Source organism: Cervus elaphus, chromosome 32 (genome assembly GCF_910594005.1).
Source record: "Cervus elaphus chromosome 32, mCerEla1.1, whole genome shotgun sequence".
NCBI classification, from domain to species: Eukaryota; Metazoa; Chordata; class Mammalia; order Artiodactyla; family Cervidae; genus Cervus; species Cervus elaphus.
Window position 1 is genome coordinate 11,792,663 of NC_057846.1, and position 21,223 is coordinate 11,813,885.

The 21,223-nt window shown below is 43.1% G+C and overlaps 1 protein-coding gene across 1 annotated transcript in view; it reads right to left on the reverse strand.

Moving 5' to 3' along the window:
- The window catches only part of CSMD1 (CUB and Sushi multiple domains 1), a 2,014,689-nt gene that overhangs the window by 349,265 nt on the left and 1,644,201 nt on the right, over positions 1-21,223 (reverse strand). Inside the window, exons 19-21 of the mRNA XM_043893675.1 lie at positions 16,956-17,072; positions 13,870-14,085; positions 9,171-9,359 (exon numbers count right to left, since the gene is read on the reverse strand). Coding sequence (XP_043749610.1) covers positions 9,171-9,359; positions 13,870-14,085; positions 16,956-17,072 — 522 coding nt within the window. The remainder of the gene's footprint in view (positions 1-9,170; positions 9,360-13,869; positions 14,086-16,955; positions 17,073-21,223) is intronic.

The following is a 21,223-nucleotide window of genomic DNA, read 5'->3' on the forward strand; positions in this document are numbered from 1 at the left end:
AGAGTAAAAACGAAAACACATATAGCCCTCAACTTTCTGCCAACTCAGAGAAAGTCACCTAGACTCTCAGCACCAGTTTCCTTACCAATGAAAGTGAATGTGTTAGGCTAACCTCTAAAACTCTAAGTGTCTAAAACAACCATAACAAGATAAAATTGCCCTGAGTGTCTGTGTGTGTTTGCATGCATGTGTGTGTGTGTGTGTGTGTGTGTAAGCTTGTGTGACAAGAACGCTCCATGTGACTCTGCATGAAATAACTTATCAGCCACACTATGTGATAAGCACAGTGAGTTTTAAAATTCCAACAAAACAAGCCTGAGTGTGAAGAGTAATGATCAAATTGGAAACTGAAAATAAGTAAAATGCCTGCACGTAATGGGGGTGAGAGGGGGGCAGAGTTCAGTTTAAGGGGGGGCCTCCTGAGGGTCACACAGCTTTGGCAATGTCCCTGGCATGCCCGTCTTCATAATCATAAATCTCCAACTGCCCAGTCTCTCTCTGAAAATAACTGAAGTCCTCCTCTGTACCAGGAGTGGGGCTTCCCTGGCCTGATGATGGAAGGAAAAAGCTGGAGATTCAGGGTCAGCTCCAGATGATTTGTGCCCTTGAATCTCAGGATGTCCCCACATATGACAGTCAGGAAGAGAATCAGGGAGAAAACACAGGAGAACTTGGTTTCCCTGCCCTTACCTTTCCCTCCAAAAGGATATAAAGGGGGGTTTTATGGGAAATGGGGGAGAAAACGTTAAGAAAGAAGCACAAGTGGCTTTATGGGCCTTATGGGCATGACTGAAGCAGGGGAACATTTGGGAGAACTTAGATCTGGCTGCAAACACAGACTGGGCTGGATGTCAGGGGGTGTCTGGGAGTCATGGAACCAGGATTCCTGGAGAGCTTGGAGCACAGAGGTGACCTGATAGATGGCTGTTTGGAAAAGAGGACACACACTAAAAGTAAACAGTGAATCCAAAGATTCTAAAGGAAAGAGTCATAGTGTGAAAATGGACATGTAAACAAATTCTAGAATTCCCAGTCTAGAGGAACACACTGGAAGATCAAATAAGTACTTATGATGCTGGGAAAGACTGAAGGCAGGAGGAGAAGGGTAAGACAAAGGATGATGTGGTTGGATGGCATCACTGACTCAATGGACGTGAGTCTGAGCAAGCTCCGGGACATAGTGAAGGACAGGGAAGCCTGGTATGCTGCAGTCCATAGGAGTTGCAAAGAGTTGGACACGACTCAGCAACTGAACAACAAACGGGTAGATAAAAAGTATAAGACTTTGCCTGTCTGGGTACAGCAATCTATTCTTCTTTTGGTCTATTTGTCACTTGAACTGAAGGCATTTTTATAAGTATTATATCATTAAATAAAGAAAACAATTCCATGAGGTCAGTATCAATGGTAAGTCCATTTTACAGATGAGGAAGCTGAGGCAGGTTAATTAACCTGCTCAAGATCACATGGGGCAGGGTGGGTGGTTGACAGAGCTGGGATTTGAACCTCAGGTGGTCTAGTAACAACCACACTATGTTGTCAAAGTACAATATTTATTATTAATTATGCTTACAGATGTTAAGAAACCCATGAGAAACACATGTGAATATATGACTCCAAAAGAGTAGGAACATGAGGCTGTCATGACTGAGCATCTTAACACTCCACAAAATATCCTGCCATGGAACAGGAACATCTGCACCGGGATCTTGTTTGTGAGGCAGGCTAATGACTTAAGTTTATTTCCAATTGAATGTCCTAGTGCACAAAGACAGATGCAACATGATTTTCAAATGAAAGAACTGGAATGTGTAAAGAAGACTGAGTAAGTGCTCCAAAGCCCAAGACTGTCCCATAGGAGATAATTCAGTGAAATATGACAAAGAGTAAAAAAGCAGGTGCTCAGAAACTTAAAGAATGCAAGTCTATTTCCTTCCCCATTTTAGGGAAGTTTTCAGCTATTATCTCCTCGAGTATTTTCTCATGGCCTTTCTTTTTGTCTTCTTCTTCTGGAACTCCTATGATTCGAATGTTGGGGCGTTTCACATTGTCCCAGAGGTCCCTGAGGTTGTCCTCATTTCTTTTGATCCTTTTTTCTTTTTTCCTCTCTGCTTCATTTATTTCCACCATTTTATCTTCTATCTCACTTATCCTATCTTCTGCTTCCGTTAGTCTACTCTTGGTTCCCTCCAAAGTGTTTTTGATCTCATTCATTGCATTATTCATTTTTAATTGACTCTTTTTTATTTCTTCTAGGTCTTTATTAAACATTTCTTGTATCTTTTCAATCTTTGTCTCTGGGCATACACACTGAGGAAACCAGATCTGAAAGAGACACGTGCACCCCAATGTTCATCGCAGCACTGTTTATAATAGCCAGGACATGGAAGCAACCTAGATGCCCATCAGCAGATGAATGGATAAGGAAGCTGTGGTACATATACACCATGGAATATTACCCAGCCATTAAAAAGAATTCATTTGAATCAGTCCTAATGAGATGGATGAAACTGGAGCCCCTTATACAGAGTGAAGTAAGCCAGAAAGATAAAGAACATTACAGCATACTAACACATATATATGGAATTTAGAAAGATGGTAACGATAACCCTATATGCAAAACGGAAAAAGAGACACAGAAATACAGAACAGACTTTTGAACTCTGTGGGAGAATGTGAGGGTGGGATATTTCAAAAGAACAGCATGTATACTATTTATGGTGAAACAGATCACCAGCCCAGGTGGGATGCATGAGACAAGTGCTCGGGCCTGGTGCACTGGGAAGACCCAGAGGAATCGGGTGGAGAGGGAGGTGGGAGGGGGGATCGGGATGGGGAATACGTGTAAATCTATGGCTGATTCATATCAATGTATGACAAAAAAAATAAATAAATAAATTAAAAAAAAAAAAAGAATGCAAGTCATCAGAATTTCAGAAATTCTTTGAACTTGATTTCAGACATCCATTGCAAATCTCCATTCCTGGAGCAATTAAATGTGTCAATTTTAAGTTCCTTCCATAATCCATTTAAAATGACTTTAAGATGAAAGAATATAATTTCCCGTAAAATGAATCATTGGCTTTTTTTTTTAATAAAGAACCTCTTGAAACTGTAATTAAAATTGAATTGTCATTTAGAGTTCTGTAATGGAACTAAACTTATAAAAGTAACTTCAAAAAATAGCAAGGAGTCAATTGATTTTTCAGTTAATTCTTCTGTACAAAAGCATCAACCTGCACAGGCTGTCTTAGCAGCTCTGTGTGATGTAACAGAAGAGATGAGAGGCTTAAAGGACAACATTGATCAGTACTTCTCACAGCTTTGGAAGCTGGAAGTCCACACCCAGAACACTAACCATACTTCCTGTAAGCATTAATATTCAATATTAACAGATACTTTACCAGGGATATTAATTTACTATTTGATAGTAACACAATAGGTGAAAATATATGCTGAAATGGCAACTCACTCCAGGATCCTTGCCTGGAGAATCCCATGGAAAGAGGAGCCTGGCAGGCTCCACCGAGTCTCAAAGAGTCAGATACGATTGAATGACTGAGATGCACGCAATCTGCCTACTTACACTGATCTGGATTCAAATTCTGTTGCTGAAGACATGCTCCCCTAAACACTACTGAAGCCCACAGTGCCTCCTAATCTCACAGAGACAGAGACACTTCTTCAAAAAAGGGATGCAGATCAGGGCAGTTCTCAGCCCCGTGTCCACTCAAAGTTCTGTTTATAACCAGGCGTTTATTAGGGAAAGGTGAAGCAGCATGCTCATAACTCACTTGGCCTTCCTCCAGGGCGTGATCTTCAGAATGGATCTGCAGCTCTGGTCTAGGGATAGGCTATTCTTATTTCTATGATTTTGAAGGAAGAAAGATAGACACAGAGTGCCAATGAATCAAACTGTGAGATCAAGATAGGCACCTCTGAAAGAAATCACGATTGCTTGACAAACATTTACTGAGTAAGGCCCAGAGCTGAATCTGGGCTAAGGCAACCCCCACTGTAAAGAAAAGGTCGGGCTAGTGGGGGAGACAGAGATAAGAAGACAGGTTTACTGGCTCAGATGGTGATCCTGCAGGGTCCCTCTCCGGCCGGGGAGTAAGCAGGGTGGAGAGAGCCGCATGGAGGGGGTTCAAAATGAGGAGGGGCAGTCTAGAAAAGGGGGTGCACGCTGTGAGTAAGGAGCAGTGAAGAGAGAGGCCTGCAGGTAAGAGAACCAGGCAAGTCCGCTTCTTGCGCAGTGTGCCCGGGACTGTAGGTGTGTGCCCAAGCTCAAGTACACGAGTGAGCTGGGTGGCAAGTCCCAGGGTCTGCCAGTGAATAACACTGACCCTTCCGCAGGCTGCCTCAAGTTCTGTTAAGGGACAGATGGGGGAGGCTCTGAATTCAGACAGATCACTCCGGGGCTGCCGCCGCCCGGGCGACAGTCCTGGAGGCAGGGGCGTCGTCAGGAGGTGAAGGTGAAGGCTTCTCTAGGCCAGGCAGAGAGGAGCTCTGGGGGAAGCAGACTCTTCAGAACTACCACTATTTGGATGTGGAGAAAGAGGGGAAGGGAGGGAGGAGAAATCCCAGGTGCCACGTGGGTCATCTGCTGGGTTTTAATGCCCTCGGAAATATGGTTAGTCAGATTGAGTCTATTCTTTGCAGCCAAAGATGGAGAAGTTCTATACAGTCAGCAAAACCAAGACCTGGAAATGACTGTGGCTCAGATCATGAACTTATTGCTTAAAATTCAGGCTTAAATTGAAGAAAGTAGGGGAAACATAGTCCATTCAGGTATGACCTAAATAAAATTCCTTATGATTATAAAGTGGAGGTGACAAATAGATTCAAGGGATTAGATATGGTGGACAGAAGTGCCTGAAGAACTATGGAAGGACATCCATAACGTTATACAGGAGGCAGTGAGCAAAACCATCCCAAAGTAAAAGAAATGTAAGAAGGCAAAATGGTTGTCTGAGGAGACCTTACAAATAGCTGAGAAAAGAGAAGCAAAAGGTGAAAGAGAAAGAGAAAGATATGCCCAACTGAATGCAGAGTTTCAGAGAATAGCAAGGAGATATAAGTAAGACTTTTTAAGTGAACAACACAAAGAAGTAGAGGAAAGCAACAGAATGGGAAAGACTAGACATCTGTGCAAGAAAATTGTAGATATCAAGGCAACATTTCATGCGAAGAAGGGCACAGTACAGGACAGAAATGGTATGGACCTAACAGAAGCAGAAGATACTAAGAAGAGGTGGCGATGAAACACAGAACTATACAAAAAAGGTCTTAACAAACTGGAAAACCAAGACGGTGTGGTCACTCACCTAAAATCAGACATTCTGGAATGTGAAGACAATTGAGACTTAGTATGCATTACTACAAACAAAGTTAGTGGAGGTGATGGAATTCCAGCTGAGTTATTTCAAGTCCTGAAAGATGATGCTGTTAAAGTGCTGCACTCAGTATGTGAGCAAATTTGAAAAACTTAGCAGTGGCTGTGGACTGGAAAACATCAGTTTTCACTCCAATCCCAAAGAAAGGCAGTGCCAGGTAATGTTCAAACCGCTATACAATTGCACTCATTTCATACGCTAGCAAGGTAATGTTCAAAATCCTTTAAGATAGGCTTCAGCAGCACATGACTTTAGAACTTCCAGATGTACAAACTGGGTTTAGAAAAGGCAGACAAACCAGAGATCGAATTGCCAACATTTGCTGGATCATAGAAAAAGCAAGGGGATTAAAAAAAATAATCTGCTTCATTGACTATGCTAACGCCTTTGTGTGGATCACAACAAACTGTGGAAAATTCATAAAGTGATGGGAATACCAGACCACCTTATCTGCCTCCTGAGAAACCTGTATTCAGGCAGGATAAGAAGCAATAGTTAGAACCAAAGATGGAACAACAGACTGGTTCAACATTGGTAAAGGAGTACAACAAGGCTGCGTGTCGTCACCCTGCTTATTTAACTCATATGCAGAGTATATCAAGTGAAATGCTGGGCTAGATGAAACACAAGCTGGAATCAAGATAGCCAGGAAAAATAACAACAACCTCATATATGCAGATAATACCACTCTAAAGGCAAAATGTGAAGAGGAACTAAAAAGTCTCTTGATGAAGGTGAAAGCGGAGAGCGAAAAAGCTGGCTTAAAACTCAACATTAAAAAAACTAAGATCATGGCATCTGCTCCCATCACTTCATGGCAAATAGATGGGGAAAAGGTAGAAATAGTGACAGACTTTATTTTGTTGGGCTCCAATATCACTGTAAATGATAACTGAAGCCATGAAACTAAAAGATGCTTACTTCTTGGAAGAAAAGCTGTGCCAAAACTAGACAGCTTATTAAAAACCAGAGACATCACTTTGCTGACAGAAGTTTGCATAGTCCAAGCTATGGTTTTTCCAGTAATCATGTATGGTTGTGAGAATTGGACCATAAAAAAGGGTAAGTGCCAAAGAACTGATGCTTTCAAACTGTGGTGTTGGAGAAGATTCTTGAGAGTCCCTTTGGACAGCAAGATCAGACCAGTCAATCTTAAAGGAAATCAGTCCTGAAGATTCATTGGAAGGACTGATGTTGAAGCTGAAACTCCAATACTTTGACCACCTGATGCGAAGAACTGACTCATTAGAGAAGACCCTGATGCTGGAAAAGATTGGGGGCAGGAGGAGAAGGGGATGACAGAGGAGGAGATGTTTGGATGGCATCACTGACTCAATGGGCATGAGTTTGAGTAAACTCTGGGAGTTGGTGATGGACAGGGAGGCCTGGCGTGCTATAATCCATGGGGTCGCAAAGAGTTGGATACAACTGAGTGACTGAACTGAACTGAACTGAACTGATGCTGAAGCTAAAGCTCCAAAACTTTGCTGACCTGATGCAAAGAGCCAGATCATTGAAAAAGACCCTGATGCTGGGAAAGATTGAGGGCAGGAGAAGAAGGGGGTGACAGAGGATGAGATGGTTGGGTGGCATCATTGACTCAATGACTGAGATTTTGAGCAAACTCCAGGAGATAGTGAAGGGCAGGGAAGCCTGGCAAGCTGTAGTGTTTAATTCACAAGAGTTGGACATGACTTATCGACTGAACAATAACATGGTTATTCAAAGGTCTCTTGTGGCCAGATGGGCTGGAAGGAAATTTGGGGAGCAGCTGGTAAAGCACAAGAGGAAAAATATAGAACAGCCTCAGCCCAAGCCACTGTGCTGTCTCAGTGCTGGGGTGAAAGGCCTAGGGTTGGAATCTTGCTGACTGTGCTGGTGGGCAAAGGTCTTAGGTTCTTAGTGTTCCCATCTGTAGAATGGATTTGACACATGCAAAAAGTTCAGAGCTGTGCTGGTCTAGAAATATTAACTATTATTTCAACCCTAGTTGCTCCTCATTTTACATTTAAGGCAACAATGCAAAAACCCAGATAACAAGAATGGATCTAGATAAAATAGAATAAATGCAAATAGAATATTATAATTGATAGACAATGTTACATATGGGGAATAAATCTTCAGCTTCATTGGGTTGGGAGTTTTTCCTCCAGATTTTAATTATCTTGTTCAGTAATTTCTAATTTGAGGTAAATGGATTCTAGGCAACTCTGGGAACACCTAGGATCATCTAGAAAATTATTTTCTTAGAAAGTATTCATTTTTTCTTTAGGCCATGTTCAAAATTGGCATCCAATTCTCAAATAAAATCCATAACTTAAAAAAAGTGAGAACTACTGTTTTAGGAGAAAGTCAGATCATAGAAAGGTCAGATATGCACCCCGGCAGGAAGCAGAGATGATACACTTCATGTTCATTTGTCTATATTAACGTCCTCACTACCCTACTGTCTCTGCCACATTGAAACACAAAAAGACAGTATTGACTTTTGAATCATATAATATTTTTGAATAATTAAAGAGATTCTGTGCTTTGGGAAAAGTATGGTCTACTAAGTTAACGATTCAGCATTTTTATGGGTTATGAAATTTCAGTTTCACAACTTGCCCACCAGGCTCTAGTGTATCAGTTGGTAAGAGGGTACCAGGGGCTGCTGAAGAACTCAGAAGGCTCACAGTTAAGGGGTCCGAGGGTCCTCACTAGGCAGATGCCATAATGCTGTAACATTAGTGATGCTTGGTAGCTCTAAAGGACAGGCTGCAAGCTCTTCTCATGCTTAGCAGCACTGCAGAGGGCAGGCGCCAGACACAGCCCTGGAGCTAATGACTAGACTGGCCAGACCTTCAGCCCAAGCTTCCGTGTTTAAACTCTGAGCCACCAGATCGATTTTCTGCTGAACTCCTCACAGCGGCACAGGCTCAGTTTAACAACAAACACACCCCACGGAATGGGCATCCTTATTCCACAGTCTCAGCACAATGCCTCGTTCCAAATACCTAAATAAAGATTCATACAGCTCTACAGAATGACTGCTTGAATTCCTCGAGAACACAGGGAGAAAGCTAATCCAGCATTACAATTGCTGGCACGCCCACTTTGCAGGAGTATGCACAATCTTCTCATAAAAGTGTAAAGAAACAAGACAAACAGATCACCAGCCCAGGTTGGACGCATGAGACAAGTGCTCGGGGCTGGTGCACTGGGAAGACCCAGAGGGATTGGGTAGAGAGGGAGGTGGGAGAGGGGATCGGGATGGGGAATACATGTAAATCCATGGCTGATTCATGTCAATGTATGACAAAAACCACTACAATACTGTAAAGTAATTAGCCTCCAACTAATAAAAATAAATGAAAAAAAAGAAAAAAGAAACAAGAAAACCAGTACTTTAAATTGTCACCAGGAGATGCTCACTGCTTCTAACCAACAGAATTGTCAAAGGTTGTAGTAATACAGCCTGGCCTGTAGCTTTTGCTCTTTCTTTTGTCCCAGGTACACAGTATATATATTTATATATATATATTCTTCCTCCTTACTACGCTTGACACAGGCTTTAGCTTCCCCCCTATTCAGTCATGAGGTTTTAGAGCTGGAAGGGTCTGGCTTTATCAATGAGGCAACCACAGCCCAGAGGGGTTCTCGTCCCCCTGCCCTGGGAAGTGGAGTGGCCTCTGTCCGGCCCAGCGGCGCCCCCCTGGCCCCAGGGGCCCTGCACGCTGACTGCACCACGCCCTGCCCCCTGGATGAATGAAATGAAAGCGTGTGACCACCTACCCACACACCTTGGCAGAGGTGCGCTCCACACACGACGGCCCCCACCCAGGCACGTGAGCTGGGTAGCACCTTCTAAGCGGTAACCCGGGAAGCAGGAGAAGGTCAGTGCATCCCCGACTCCGAAGTGAAAGCCAATTCTTCTGCTGAAGGCAGGGACGCCAGGGTCATCGCATGGCTCGAGGTCATACTCTGAGACAGGAAGGGACAGGGCACATGTGGGAATCTGTGTAAACACTCAAACATCAATTAGTAAGAATCAAAAGCTGCTATTATTTTTTAAAAAGTAAACCACTAGACATATATTGTTTTCCCCAGATTCTGCTGTGACTGTCACATGGATTGCTGTTCTTTGTACTGTGGGTTTTCACATGGCAAATGGAATAACTTATAGTATTTAAAAATGTAGATGTAGGGACATCCCTGGTGGTCCAGTAGCTGAGATCTGTGCTCCCAAAGCAGGGTGCCCAGGCTTAATCCCTGGTCAGGAAATTAGATCTCACATGCTGCAACTAAGAGTTTGCATGCTGCAACTAAGACCCAGTGCAGGCAAATAAGTAAATATTAAAAAAAAAATAGATGTATAACATTATAATAACCTGATCCGTTTAGAACTGTCACTTTAACAGTATGGACTTGTCTAGTGACACATCTAATTGTGGAAGTCAGTTACTGTCCTCTTCTTAAAGGTGATTCGGATAAACAAGACCCAGCGGAGCAGAAACTAAAAGCAACATCACAGGGTTTCGCTGGTGGAAAATTTATCATAACCAATTCCAACCCTAAAATACACCTCAGTATGGAACAGCAAAACTGTAACCTGCCTATGTTTAAATTTTAAGCCATGTTTTATTGAAATGCAGTGGAAAATGTTCTGGAAACTGCTGGAAATTTCTGCAATAGGAAGAAGGTGCTAATTTAGTAATCAAGAAAAAAAAAAGATTAATGTCTGGTGTTTTGCTGCATTTGGGGATTAAATGTACAAAATACCAGTGCTAATAACACTTTCTATTTGTCTCATTCTATGGTGTTGATTCTTTCAAGCCTCAATTGTAACAGTACAGTTGCATCCGCAGTGTCATTGGTCTCAAGATCCATCCTTCAGACCATTTTTCTCCTTCTTGTCTTTTTCTTCAGTGTCTAATGCCCAGTGCTTAGTCAGATAGGATCAAATGGCGACCACCATCAGGGATTTGAATGACAGAAAGAGTTTCAAAGAAGTTAATGTGACAGTTAAAGAATGAGCATTATCTCAATGAAGGGGAGACAAAAGACAGGTTTTCCTAAGATGGTGGGGAAAGTGTGCTGGTTCTTCTGAAAACAAATTGCCTCCCCTTCCTGATTTCCAGCTCTCTTAACTGTGGATTCTTTATTCTCAATAAACATAATAAATTCAACTATCATTCCCCCAGTATTTCTCAATTTTAATCCATGTTTTCTACTCCCATCACCCACAAGCTTTACCACTGGTGTCCTGACCTCATAAGAAGAAATCTCTTTCCCCATTTTCCCTTGTCTTACCCAACTTACTGGTCAACACGTGAGTGCCATGCTGGCCACACTGTCTTTGTCCTATTTTTCATTTACGTACAAACTATGTTCTGGATCTCTAACATATTCAAACTACTCTGGTCACTCTGGAAATAGGATCAATAATTTGACTTATTTTTAATATGACCCAGCAAGGGGAAAAGTAATATCATTTAATTCAACCCAGTAAATATTTATTTGTCATACCAAAACATAACGGTAGACTTCCTAGGAAGAAGAACAGATAGTACTGGACCTCTGGAGGGAGGAATTTGTCCGGTGAGGGATGAAGAAAGGCTTTGAATGAAGAGGAAATCACATCTGTAAAGGCACTGAGCTGCCCATATTCTCATCTTTGGAAGAGAATGACCAGGAAATTATGTGAACTCACAGAAAGTTGGCATTCAGAAGGCAGAATCATAGGAGACCTCATTAAGGGATGTTGGGAGTAAGTGGACACAGAGAACGGTCAGAAATGGACGTTCAAGGTAGAGCAGATGGATCCGGGAAGGTAGACAGCCTGACCTAAACATTCTGGACTACCTGAGTTCTTCTCTCCCAATATCCCTTCATTATCTGCAGGGACAGATAATGTGTGACACGGTATAGACAAACTGCATGTGTGATACAGTATAGACAAACATGACTTCTTGTCTGAGTTCTTCTCTCCCAATATCCCTTCATTATCTGCAGGGACTGGGAGACAAAATTGTCAAAAGATCCTTTAATGTCTGTGCGTGCATGTGCGCTCAGGCGTGTTCTGCTCTTTGTGACCCCATGGACAGTAGCCCACCAGGCTCTCCTGTCCATGGGACTCTTCAAGCAAGAATGCTGGAGCGGGAAGACATTCCCTTCTCCTGGGGATGTTTACAACTCAGGGATCAAACTCAGGTCTCTTGTGTCTCCTGCATTAGCAGACAGATTTTTACCCACTGAGCCTTCTAAGAAGTCACTTCAATAAACTTTCTAAAAAAGACAGAAACAAACCAGATTAACAAGGAATAAAAAATCCAGATATAAGAGCATACCGATTTGGTACAAATATTTGAAAAATCCTCAGACGAGCAAATGTTTCATTTGCACAATAAAGTTGTTACTTCTTTGGGCAGAAAAAATAAATTCCATTGTGCTAGTGTAACTGGCAATCATTCACAGCCCAGTTTCAGCGTATTTTGTTCTCAGCCTGACTGTCTGAGTGCGCATGTGTGATAGAGTATAGACAAACATGACTCCTTGTGCAAGTCTTATAGACTGCGTTCTATGGGTTGTGTGCAAATGAATTGTTACACATGCTCAAAAAGTGTTGCCACTTTGGTCTTAAAATTTAAAAATACTTTAAAACTGCCCCAAAGAGCTACAAAGACACAGGAAAGTGTGTGTTGTTCTTGTTCCCTTGCTTTGTTGCTGAGGGAGTTTATGGAAGGAGACCTCCAACTTTACACCTGCCCTCTGACTCCTGGAGTCAAAAGCCTCCTTGTAGCTGCGTCACTTGTGGCTGTGTGTGGGGAGTGATGGAACTAAGAAAGAGATGGTGCAGAATGGATAGAGGTTGCACAGACTCCTGAGAAACATCTACGGCACAGATCCACAGACTGGCACCACTGCCAACTTCTGTCTTTGGAGTATTCTGCTTAAATTCATTTTGGATCACGATGAAAGGAGGAAGAGAGTAGAGTGATAGTCTCACGGCGATTCTAATTGAGATCTACCCCGGAGAACACACAGAGAGACGGATTTAGGTATTAGCATTAGGAAGATTTAAGTCTTTGATATAGAAAGTGGCCAATTCCATGATTACCATTGATTGCAGCAAATTTCAAAGATACCAAGTAGTCTGAGTCTGTCTGGAAAGCTCTATTAATGCAGTGAAATAACAGGAAAAATCAACAAAGTCAGATTAAGATAAATGGCAACTGGTCGTAATTACAGGGAGTAGAAAATCATTCAAAGCATCTTAAAATCCCTAAGAAGTCTTTAAAAAAAAATATTTCAACTTGAAAATCATACTTCAATAAAGCTAAAAAAGCTTTTATATATTTCATTTTATATATTTTAATGATCATGCGATATTTAGTAAGTGTTTATTGACAACAACTAATTCCTACTATGTGTAAGATATTGGACTGGAATTGTCTTGATGTGAAAGAGAGGAACAAGGAAATACTTCTACAAAGAGTTTTAGCCTCAGAAAAGGAGATAACATAAATATTCAGATATTTTAGCAAAGAATCTGATGAGTGGCATCAAAAATTATTAGGGAATTAACTGGAACAATAAAAACAGAAGAAACTATTTGTAATTTTAGGACTCAGAGACCACCTTATGAAAACTACTTTAGTTCTGGGCAGTGAAACATGATATGGGAAAACACTTTCTTTGCCAAAGCATCAGATACACAAATGGAAATGAATACAATTGTTTACACCAGTCAGTCATCTCAGAGCTGTGACTGCCTCTGTCATCTGGGGTGTGTCTGAGACCCGGCAGGACATCTGACCCTGATGCTTGTGGAACACTGTTTAAGTGATTAAAATTATCCCCTACATGTTTGACCACTTAACTGTCTGTACTGGTTTTTCTCACCTATAAAAATATATTAATACCATTCTTAGTAATTTAACACATAGAGGCAATGGCTGAAACTACATAAACCTCTCACAAGTATTATCTACATTTTATAATAAAGGTGAAAATGTTTCCTAATTTTGGAGTATGGTTTTGTTGCTTTAATGATGGCATTAAGGTCAATAAGAAGTTCATCCTCGATTGCACATGGTCACATTTTTTTTCATCCTAAAGGTGGCTCTCATCACAAGTACTGGGTCTCCTGGAAGGTAGGACCCAAAACAACAAGACCACAGTGAATTCTGAGCACATTCCCCCGTAAGGACAGTGTCCTCAGAGGTTCTGGTAGCACTGATGACAAGAGACTGAGAGGGCAGTGATATTAGCAAATTTGCGGGGATGAGAATTTACAGTTGATGTGTGGCAAACAATGTCTTGGGGCTGCGAGGCAGCTGCCCCTGGGTCTCACCTCCTCCTCCACACCAACTAGACCTTCCCACTGGTCAGCCGTTTACCTGTAAACACAGACACACAGACACACACACACGTGTGCACTTCTTCACACAATGGTACTATTACTGCCAGAGAAGATAAGACCCCAAAGTACCTGAAAACGTGATGTTGAAGCCCTCATAGGAAATGGAAAAGTCTGATATAAACCGAAGCTGGGCTGTGAAGTTTCCAAACAAACCCGCCTTGATGGTGTGAGGCAGCACCGAGCCCGTGAGCCTGGCCACTGGTTCCGAGAAGCTCCCGTCCTCAGTGATCAGCAGGTAGTCGTGGGAACTCTCCAAGTGAAAGGTGTGGAAGATCATCTGGACTCCTGAGAGACAGAGATGGAGTCGGTGAGGGGGAGACACAGAGAGAGAGAGATGGAGTCAGTGAGGGGGAAACCAAGAGAGAGAGAGAGAGACAGACAGACAGACAGAGAGAGATAGTGAGAGGGAGACAGAGAGAGATAGAGTCAGTGAGAGGGAGACAGAGAGAGACAGAGATGGAGTCAGTGAGGGGGAGACAGAGAGAGAGATGGAGTCAGTGAGGGGGAGACAGAGAGAGACAGAGATGGAGTCAGTGAGGGGGAGACAGAGAGAGACAGAGATGGAGTCAGTGAGGGGGAGACAGAGAGAGACAGAGATGGAGTCAGTGAGGGGGAGACAGAGAGAGAGATGGAGTCAGTGAGGGGGAGACAGAGAGAGACAGAGATGGAGTCAGTGAGGGGGAGACAGAGAGAGAGATGGAGTCAGTGAGGGGGAGACAGAGAGAGACAGAGATGGAGTCAGTGAGAGGGAGACAGAGAGAGACAGAGATGGAGTCAGTGAGGGGGAGACAGAGAGAGAGATGGAGTCAGTGAGGGGGAGACAGAGAGAGAGAGATGGAGTCAGTGAGCGGGAGACAGAGAGAGAGATGGAGTCAGTGAGGGGGAGACAGAGAGAGACAGAGATGGAGTCAGTGAGAGAGACAGAGAGAGAGATGGAGTCAGTGAGAGAGACAGAGGGGAGATGGAGTCAGTGAGGGGGAGACAGAGAGAGAGATGGAGTCAGTGAGGGGGAGACAGAGAGAGAGATGGAGTCAGTGAGGGGGAGACAGAGAGAGAGATGGAGTCAGTGAGGGGGAGACAGAGAGAGAGAGATGGAGTCAGTGAGCGGGAGACAGAGAGAGACAGAGATGGAGTCAGTGAGAGAGACAGAGAGAGAGATGGGAGTCAGTGAGAGGGAGACAGAGAGAGAGATGGAGTCAGTGAGGGGGAGACAGAGAGAGACAGAGATGGAGTCAGTGAGAGAGACAGAGAGAGAGATGGAGTCAGTGAGGGGGAGACAGAGAGAGACAGAGATGGAGTCAGTGAGAGAGAGACAGAGAGAGAGATGGAGTCAGTGAGGGGGAGACAGAGAGAGAGAGATGGAGTCAGTGAGGGGGAGACAGAGAGAGAGAGATGGAGTCAGTGAGGGGGAGACAGAGAGAGACAGAGATGGAGTCAGTGAGCGGGAGACAGAGAGAGAGAGATGGAGTCAGTGAGGGGGAGACAGAGAGAGACAGAGATGGAGTCAGTGAGCGGGAGACAGAGAGAGACAGAGATGGAGTCAGTGAGAGAGACAGAGAGAGAGATGGAGTCAGTGAGAGGGAGACAGAGAGAGACAGAGATGGAGTCAGTGAGAGAGACAGAGAGAGAGATGGAGTCAGTGAGGGGGAGACAGAGAGAGAGATGGAGTCAGTGAGAGGAAGACAGAGAGAGACAGAGATGGAGTCAGTGAGAGGGAGACAGAGAGAGACAGAGATGGAGTCAGTGAGGGGGAGACAGAGAGAGAGAGATGGAGTCAGTGAGAGACAGACAGACAGAGACAGAGATGGAGTCAGTGAGAGGGAGACAGAGAGAGAGATGGAGTCAGTGAGAGGAAGACAGAGAGAGACAGAGATGGAGTCAGTGAGAGGAAGACAGAGAGAGAGAGAGATGGAGTCAGTGAGAGGAAGACAGAGAGACAGAGAGAGAGACAGAGACAGAGAGACAGAGATGCAGATGGTGAGTGGGAGAGAGAGATGAAGAAAGAGAAAGACAGAGAGAGAAAGAGCAGAGAAGGGAGTAAAGGGGGTATTGATAGAATCAATAATTGGGGAAAAAATTCCGTCTAGGCATCAAAGTCTTGAATCAAAATCAATCTTAAAATGCAATCTGAATGATGAAGTTTGAAAGAAAAGTGCAGAGAATGGGTAATCTGTGTCTGTATCTATACCTATATACGCCGAAACATTTGGTTTTGCTGTTTATTCCTTCTTCTCTCTTTTAGGCGTATATAGGTATAGATACAGACACAGATTAGACACATGGATATACAGAGAGCTACGGATGCAGGTTCGACATAAATACATGACTAAACTCGGCAGGAGGGTTCAATGAAATGTGCAGAGCCCCTCAGGACAAGCATTTGTGACTGAGGAGACAAGGACCAGACCACTTTCCCATTGTTAGTAAACATGTCCTTTAGAAACACCAGGCTTGGAGGTTTAATATAGAAACTTACACAAGTGAGGAAAGAGAGTTGTGAAATCCTAGTTTCATGTGGCTCTTTGGGCACATGATCCCCTAGTAGCTATACCCACAAAGTATTATTTCTGAATTCCTATACATAGTGAATATAATTAACCATGAACAGATCTTTTTAATAAAAATATTTATTTTTATGATTACAAAACCCTGGTCACTCATAACTTGCTTATTCTTTTTTTTTTCTTTTTCAATTTCCTTCAAAGCCAAGTTCTCTGTAGCATACAATTACTCATTATGTGTAATAATACTCATCAGAGTTAGAACACATGGCAAGTACAAGAATGGGGCTTAGATTTATCACGGAAATGAGAAGTTAGATAATTATTTATCTCCTTTTATTTAAGTGTTATTCACATTTTGTATAATGCATGCCTCTTTTCTTTAGCATTGCACCAGATTTTCAAGCTTATGTTTACAGGCATAAATTCAAGTTATCTGATCAATAGAGAATAAAATAAGGAATCAACTTTTGCTTGAATGTACCAATAATTTAAAGATTATTTTTATTCTAGAATCTTATCAAAAATCAGTTAGTAATCAAAACATATATGAGGAAGTTAGTTATCTTACTTACTTACATATCAATATTTTTTTGTTCCCATGTTTGCATCTAGTTAATCACTTTATATTTTTGAAATCTGTAATATTCTTACCCTTTCCATGAGACACCTCAATGGTCCATGTACAGTTTAGAGAGTTTGGGTAAAAATCTGGAAATCCAGGAGAAAGAACTGTTCCACTCTTTCCATGGATGTATCCTCCACAGAGGGCTTAAATAATAAGAGAGATCATTTTAGTATTAAAGTTTCACAATGATTGCTCCAATAAAATACTTTTAAAGTGGCATTTAATTTGCACAAGGACTAAAAGAATATTTAAGGTCACCTCCATGAAAAATAAAACAAAGCAAAAACTTCATTCTGCCCGCAATGTGTCAGTTCATATACAAAGACCTAAGTAGTACAAAACCTGGAGAGACACCCCAGAGTAGGCTATACCAGCTGAAGCGGAACCCTCCTGTGATGGTGAGGTCTATGCGTCTGCGTGACTGCATCATAGGATACACAGACTTGGACCTGAGTTCATTCCGAGTGCGTCTGTGAGGATGCTCCTGGCTGAGGTGACACTGGAACAGGCAGACCAAGGAGAGCAGGTGACCCTCCCTGGAGGGGGTGGGCCTCTTCCAACAGGTTAGAGGCCCGAGGAGGTCGAAAAGGCTGAGCGTCTTATAAGCAAGACAGAACACATCTTGCCTGGCGGCTTTCACAGGCCACTGGCCTCCAGACTGGAATTCACACCCTTGGGGCCCCTGAGTCCCCAGCTGGCTGACCACAGATCTGATGGCTTCACAGCCTCTGTAATTATGTGAGTCAACTTATAATAAATTTCTCCATCTCTACCGACATCTCTGTATCTTAATGATTCCAGTCCTCTAGAGCTGCCAGCATTCTTGGAAGCACTTCATTGAATTTAAATCCTTTACAACAACATATGCCCTGTTTAATATGTCTTGGTCTCATTTTTGAAAGAAGAAAAAGAAAGTTGTATATAATCACTTGAGGGAGGAAGTCGAGATGTTTAGGAGTCAGTGTCCTGCGGAGGTTTCAGTGCTCAGACCTTGATGCCAGAAAGCGATGAGTTCAGAGGCCGACCTGTCTCTGACTCTCTGGTCTTTGACAAGTAGCTCGTCCTCCTTCCTGCACATCTGTCTTATCTTAAAACTGAACATAGTGATAAAAGCCATCTCTTACGGTACCTGTTTGTAACAACTGGCTTCATAGAACACAGTTCACAGGGTCCCCTATGTATTAAATACCCAAGACATTAGCTGTTGATACTATGAATGGATGTTCATAGCATCACTATGTACAATGCACAGATGTCCAACAACAGATGATTGGATAAAGAAGATGCAGGACGTATGTACAACTTGGCCATAAAGTCTGAGTCAGCTCTGGGGAGGTGGATGGATCTACAGGGTGGAGTAAGGCCAAAAGAGAAAAACAAGTACAGTATGTTAATGTATATATGTATGGAATCCAGAAAAATGCTATTGATGAACCTATTTGCAGGGAAGGAATGGAGACGGAGATGTAGAGAATGGACTTGTGGGCACAGTGGAGAGGGAGAGAGAGGGATGGCTGGAGAAAGTAGCGTCAGCATATATACACTTTCAGGCGTAAGATACCCATCTTACACTGGGTGAGAAGTTGCTGTGTTGCACAGGGGGCCCCGTCTGACACTCTGTGATAACCTGGAGGGATGGGGTGGGGGAGGGGAGGCTAGGGAGGAACAGGACGTATGTATAATTGTGGCTGATTTATGTTGCTGTGTGGCAGGACCCAACACAACATTTTAACATTAAAAATTTTAAATTTTAATTTTTTTAAATTTTATAATTAGTTATAAAAATTTAAAAAATAAAAAGAGCAAGATATCGATGATTTAAAATTTGAATAAACTTTATATAACTTAATTTTGCAAACAATTGAAAAGTGGATGTTTTTCTTTTCTTTTCTATCTTAAGTCTTACCAGCGTTTCCTGAGAATGCAAGAGCCGAACCAACAAGGAATCAAAGCAGATCAAACTGGCACAGGGGAGCTGGCGGGGAGGGCACGGGACCAGGTTCAGCCCTGAGTCAGTCTCCAGGTCCTCTGGACCCTTGACCCCCGTGCCGTTCAAGGGTCCACTGTCACATGAAGTCCTGAATCATGTGTCAGAAAAGCTATTCCATAAGTAGCACTCAGAAAAGAATGAGCTCATTTGTAGAAAAAGTGATATTTCTCACCATGCTCACTCAGCATGTTATTTTAAGAAAACAGATAATTTCTTTGAATATGCAAACTGAGAACTAGGTAAAAGCCAGCAAAATAGAAAGTTTTGAAAAGAGTTCTAGAATATTTTAAGAGGCTAAAGTTTTCACATCTTAAACTTACATTGACACATTTTATTATGAAAAATGTAACATTAACATAGCATTTTACATTAATTTATTCAAAAAATAGTTACCAAGCACCTGCTATTTATGAGCAAAATAGACAAAAATCTCTGCTCCAGCAGAGTGCACGTTCCAGCTGAAGAAGAGAGAATACAATATGAGTGACTGATTATATACAGTGTTGGAAGATGACACACGCCAGGGAAGAAAATGCAGAAAGAAAGAATAGGCATGCAGCAGAATAAACGGGGTCGGGGGGGCAGCCTGACTGAGGAGGTGGCCTCTGAAGAAAGACTTGAGACAGAAGAAGGAAGCACTTGGCAATGTGGGGAAGAAGTTGCAGGAAGACAAAATCACCAGGATTAAGGCCAGAGCGTGAGTGGGCTGCTGGTTGCTGTTCAGTCGCTCAGTCCTGCCCGACTCCTTGTGACCCCATGGACTGCAGCACGCCAGGATTCCCTGTCCTCCTTCCCTGTCCACCATCTCCTGCAGTTTGCTCACACGCATGTCCACTGAGTCGACGGTGCCATCCAGCCATCTCATCCTCTGTCATCCCCTTCTCCTCCTGACCTCAATCTTTCCCAGCATCAGGGTCTTTTCCAATGAGTCAGCTCTTCGCATCAGGTGGCCAAAGGATTGGCACTTCAGCTTTAGCATGAGTCCTTTCACTGAATCTTCAGGGTTGATCTCCTTTAGGGTTGACTGGTTTGATCTCCTTGCTGTCCAAAGGGACTCTCAAGAGTCTTCTCTGGCATCCCGGTTTGAAAGCATCAATTCTTTGATGCTCAGCCTTCTTTTGGGTCCAACTCTCACATCCATACATGACCACTGGAAAAACCATAACCTTAACTATACAGACCTTCGTTGGCAAAGTGATGTGTCCGCTTTTTAATGTGCTGTCTAGATTTATCACAGCTTTTCTTCCAAGGAGCAATCATCTTTTAATTTCATGGCCACAGTCACCCTCCACAGTGATTCTGGAGCCCAAGAAAATAAAAGTCTGCTGGGGGTAGGGGGGCAATCTGCTGGGGAGGGTGGGGAGAGAAGAGAGAGTCCCGGGCCCTGGGTCTATGGGGTCAGATCCCACCCAGGCCATGGCCCATCTCTGGTGTGATGAAGGGCCACCCAAGGGCCCTGCACAGAGGCTGACGTGGGCCCACCTGGCTTTTCGTTTGGGTGCTTGGCTGATATATGAGGAGGGGGTTGGGTGACAGAAAGTGAAACAGGTAAGACCCTGGACAGAACATCAGCAGAGATGTGGTGAAAAGTGGTCAGAAACCCCATGTTTTACAGACAGAGCCAATAGGATTTCCTTGTCAATGGGATGTGTGTTCCATGAGGTTAAAGGAAGATTGTGGGATGACCATAAGGTTCTAAGGCTGAGTGGGAAAAATGGACTGGGGGAGAACCAGGTTTTGAAAGTAAACCAGTTCAGTTTTGGACACACAAGTGTGGTGCTTATTAGACATCCACGCAGAATGATTGGAGCTGTAATTGGATACGCAAGTCTGGATCCCATGAGAGAGGTTTGACCAAGGGGTGGAAAGATGAGATCGTCAACACTGTGAATGAAGATGTAGATAGACTAAAACCTGGGCTGTTCCTATGAATAAGACAGACAAGTCCCTGTTTTTCCAGTTTACTTTCAGGTGGGCAAGGCAGATAAATTAATAAAAAGATAGCCAAGCATGATTTATTCTGAGGACAAGAATCGTAACTGGTTCTCAGAGGCAGGTGCTGTAAGAGAGTTCAGCGGGGCAAGTGATGTCCACGCAGCCTTGGCAATGAATGCCAAGTGAGTGAAGAAAGGGTGGAGGCAAGGCAGACAGTCAGTCCACCCAGGGCTAACAGTTGGCTCAGTGACAGGCCAGTAGCTGCCAATTTACCACAAGGCCATTGGGTTCCTGCTGGTCTTTTTTTTTTTTTTTTAATTTTTTTAATAGTTGGAGGCTAATTACTTCACAACATTTCAGTGGGTTTTG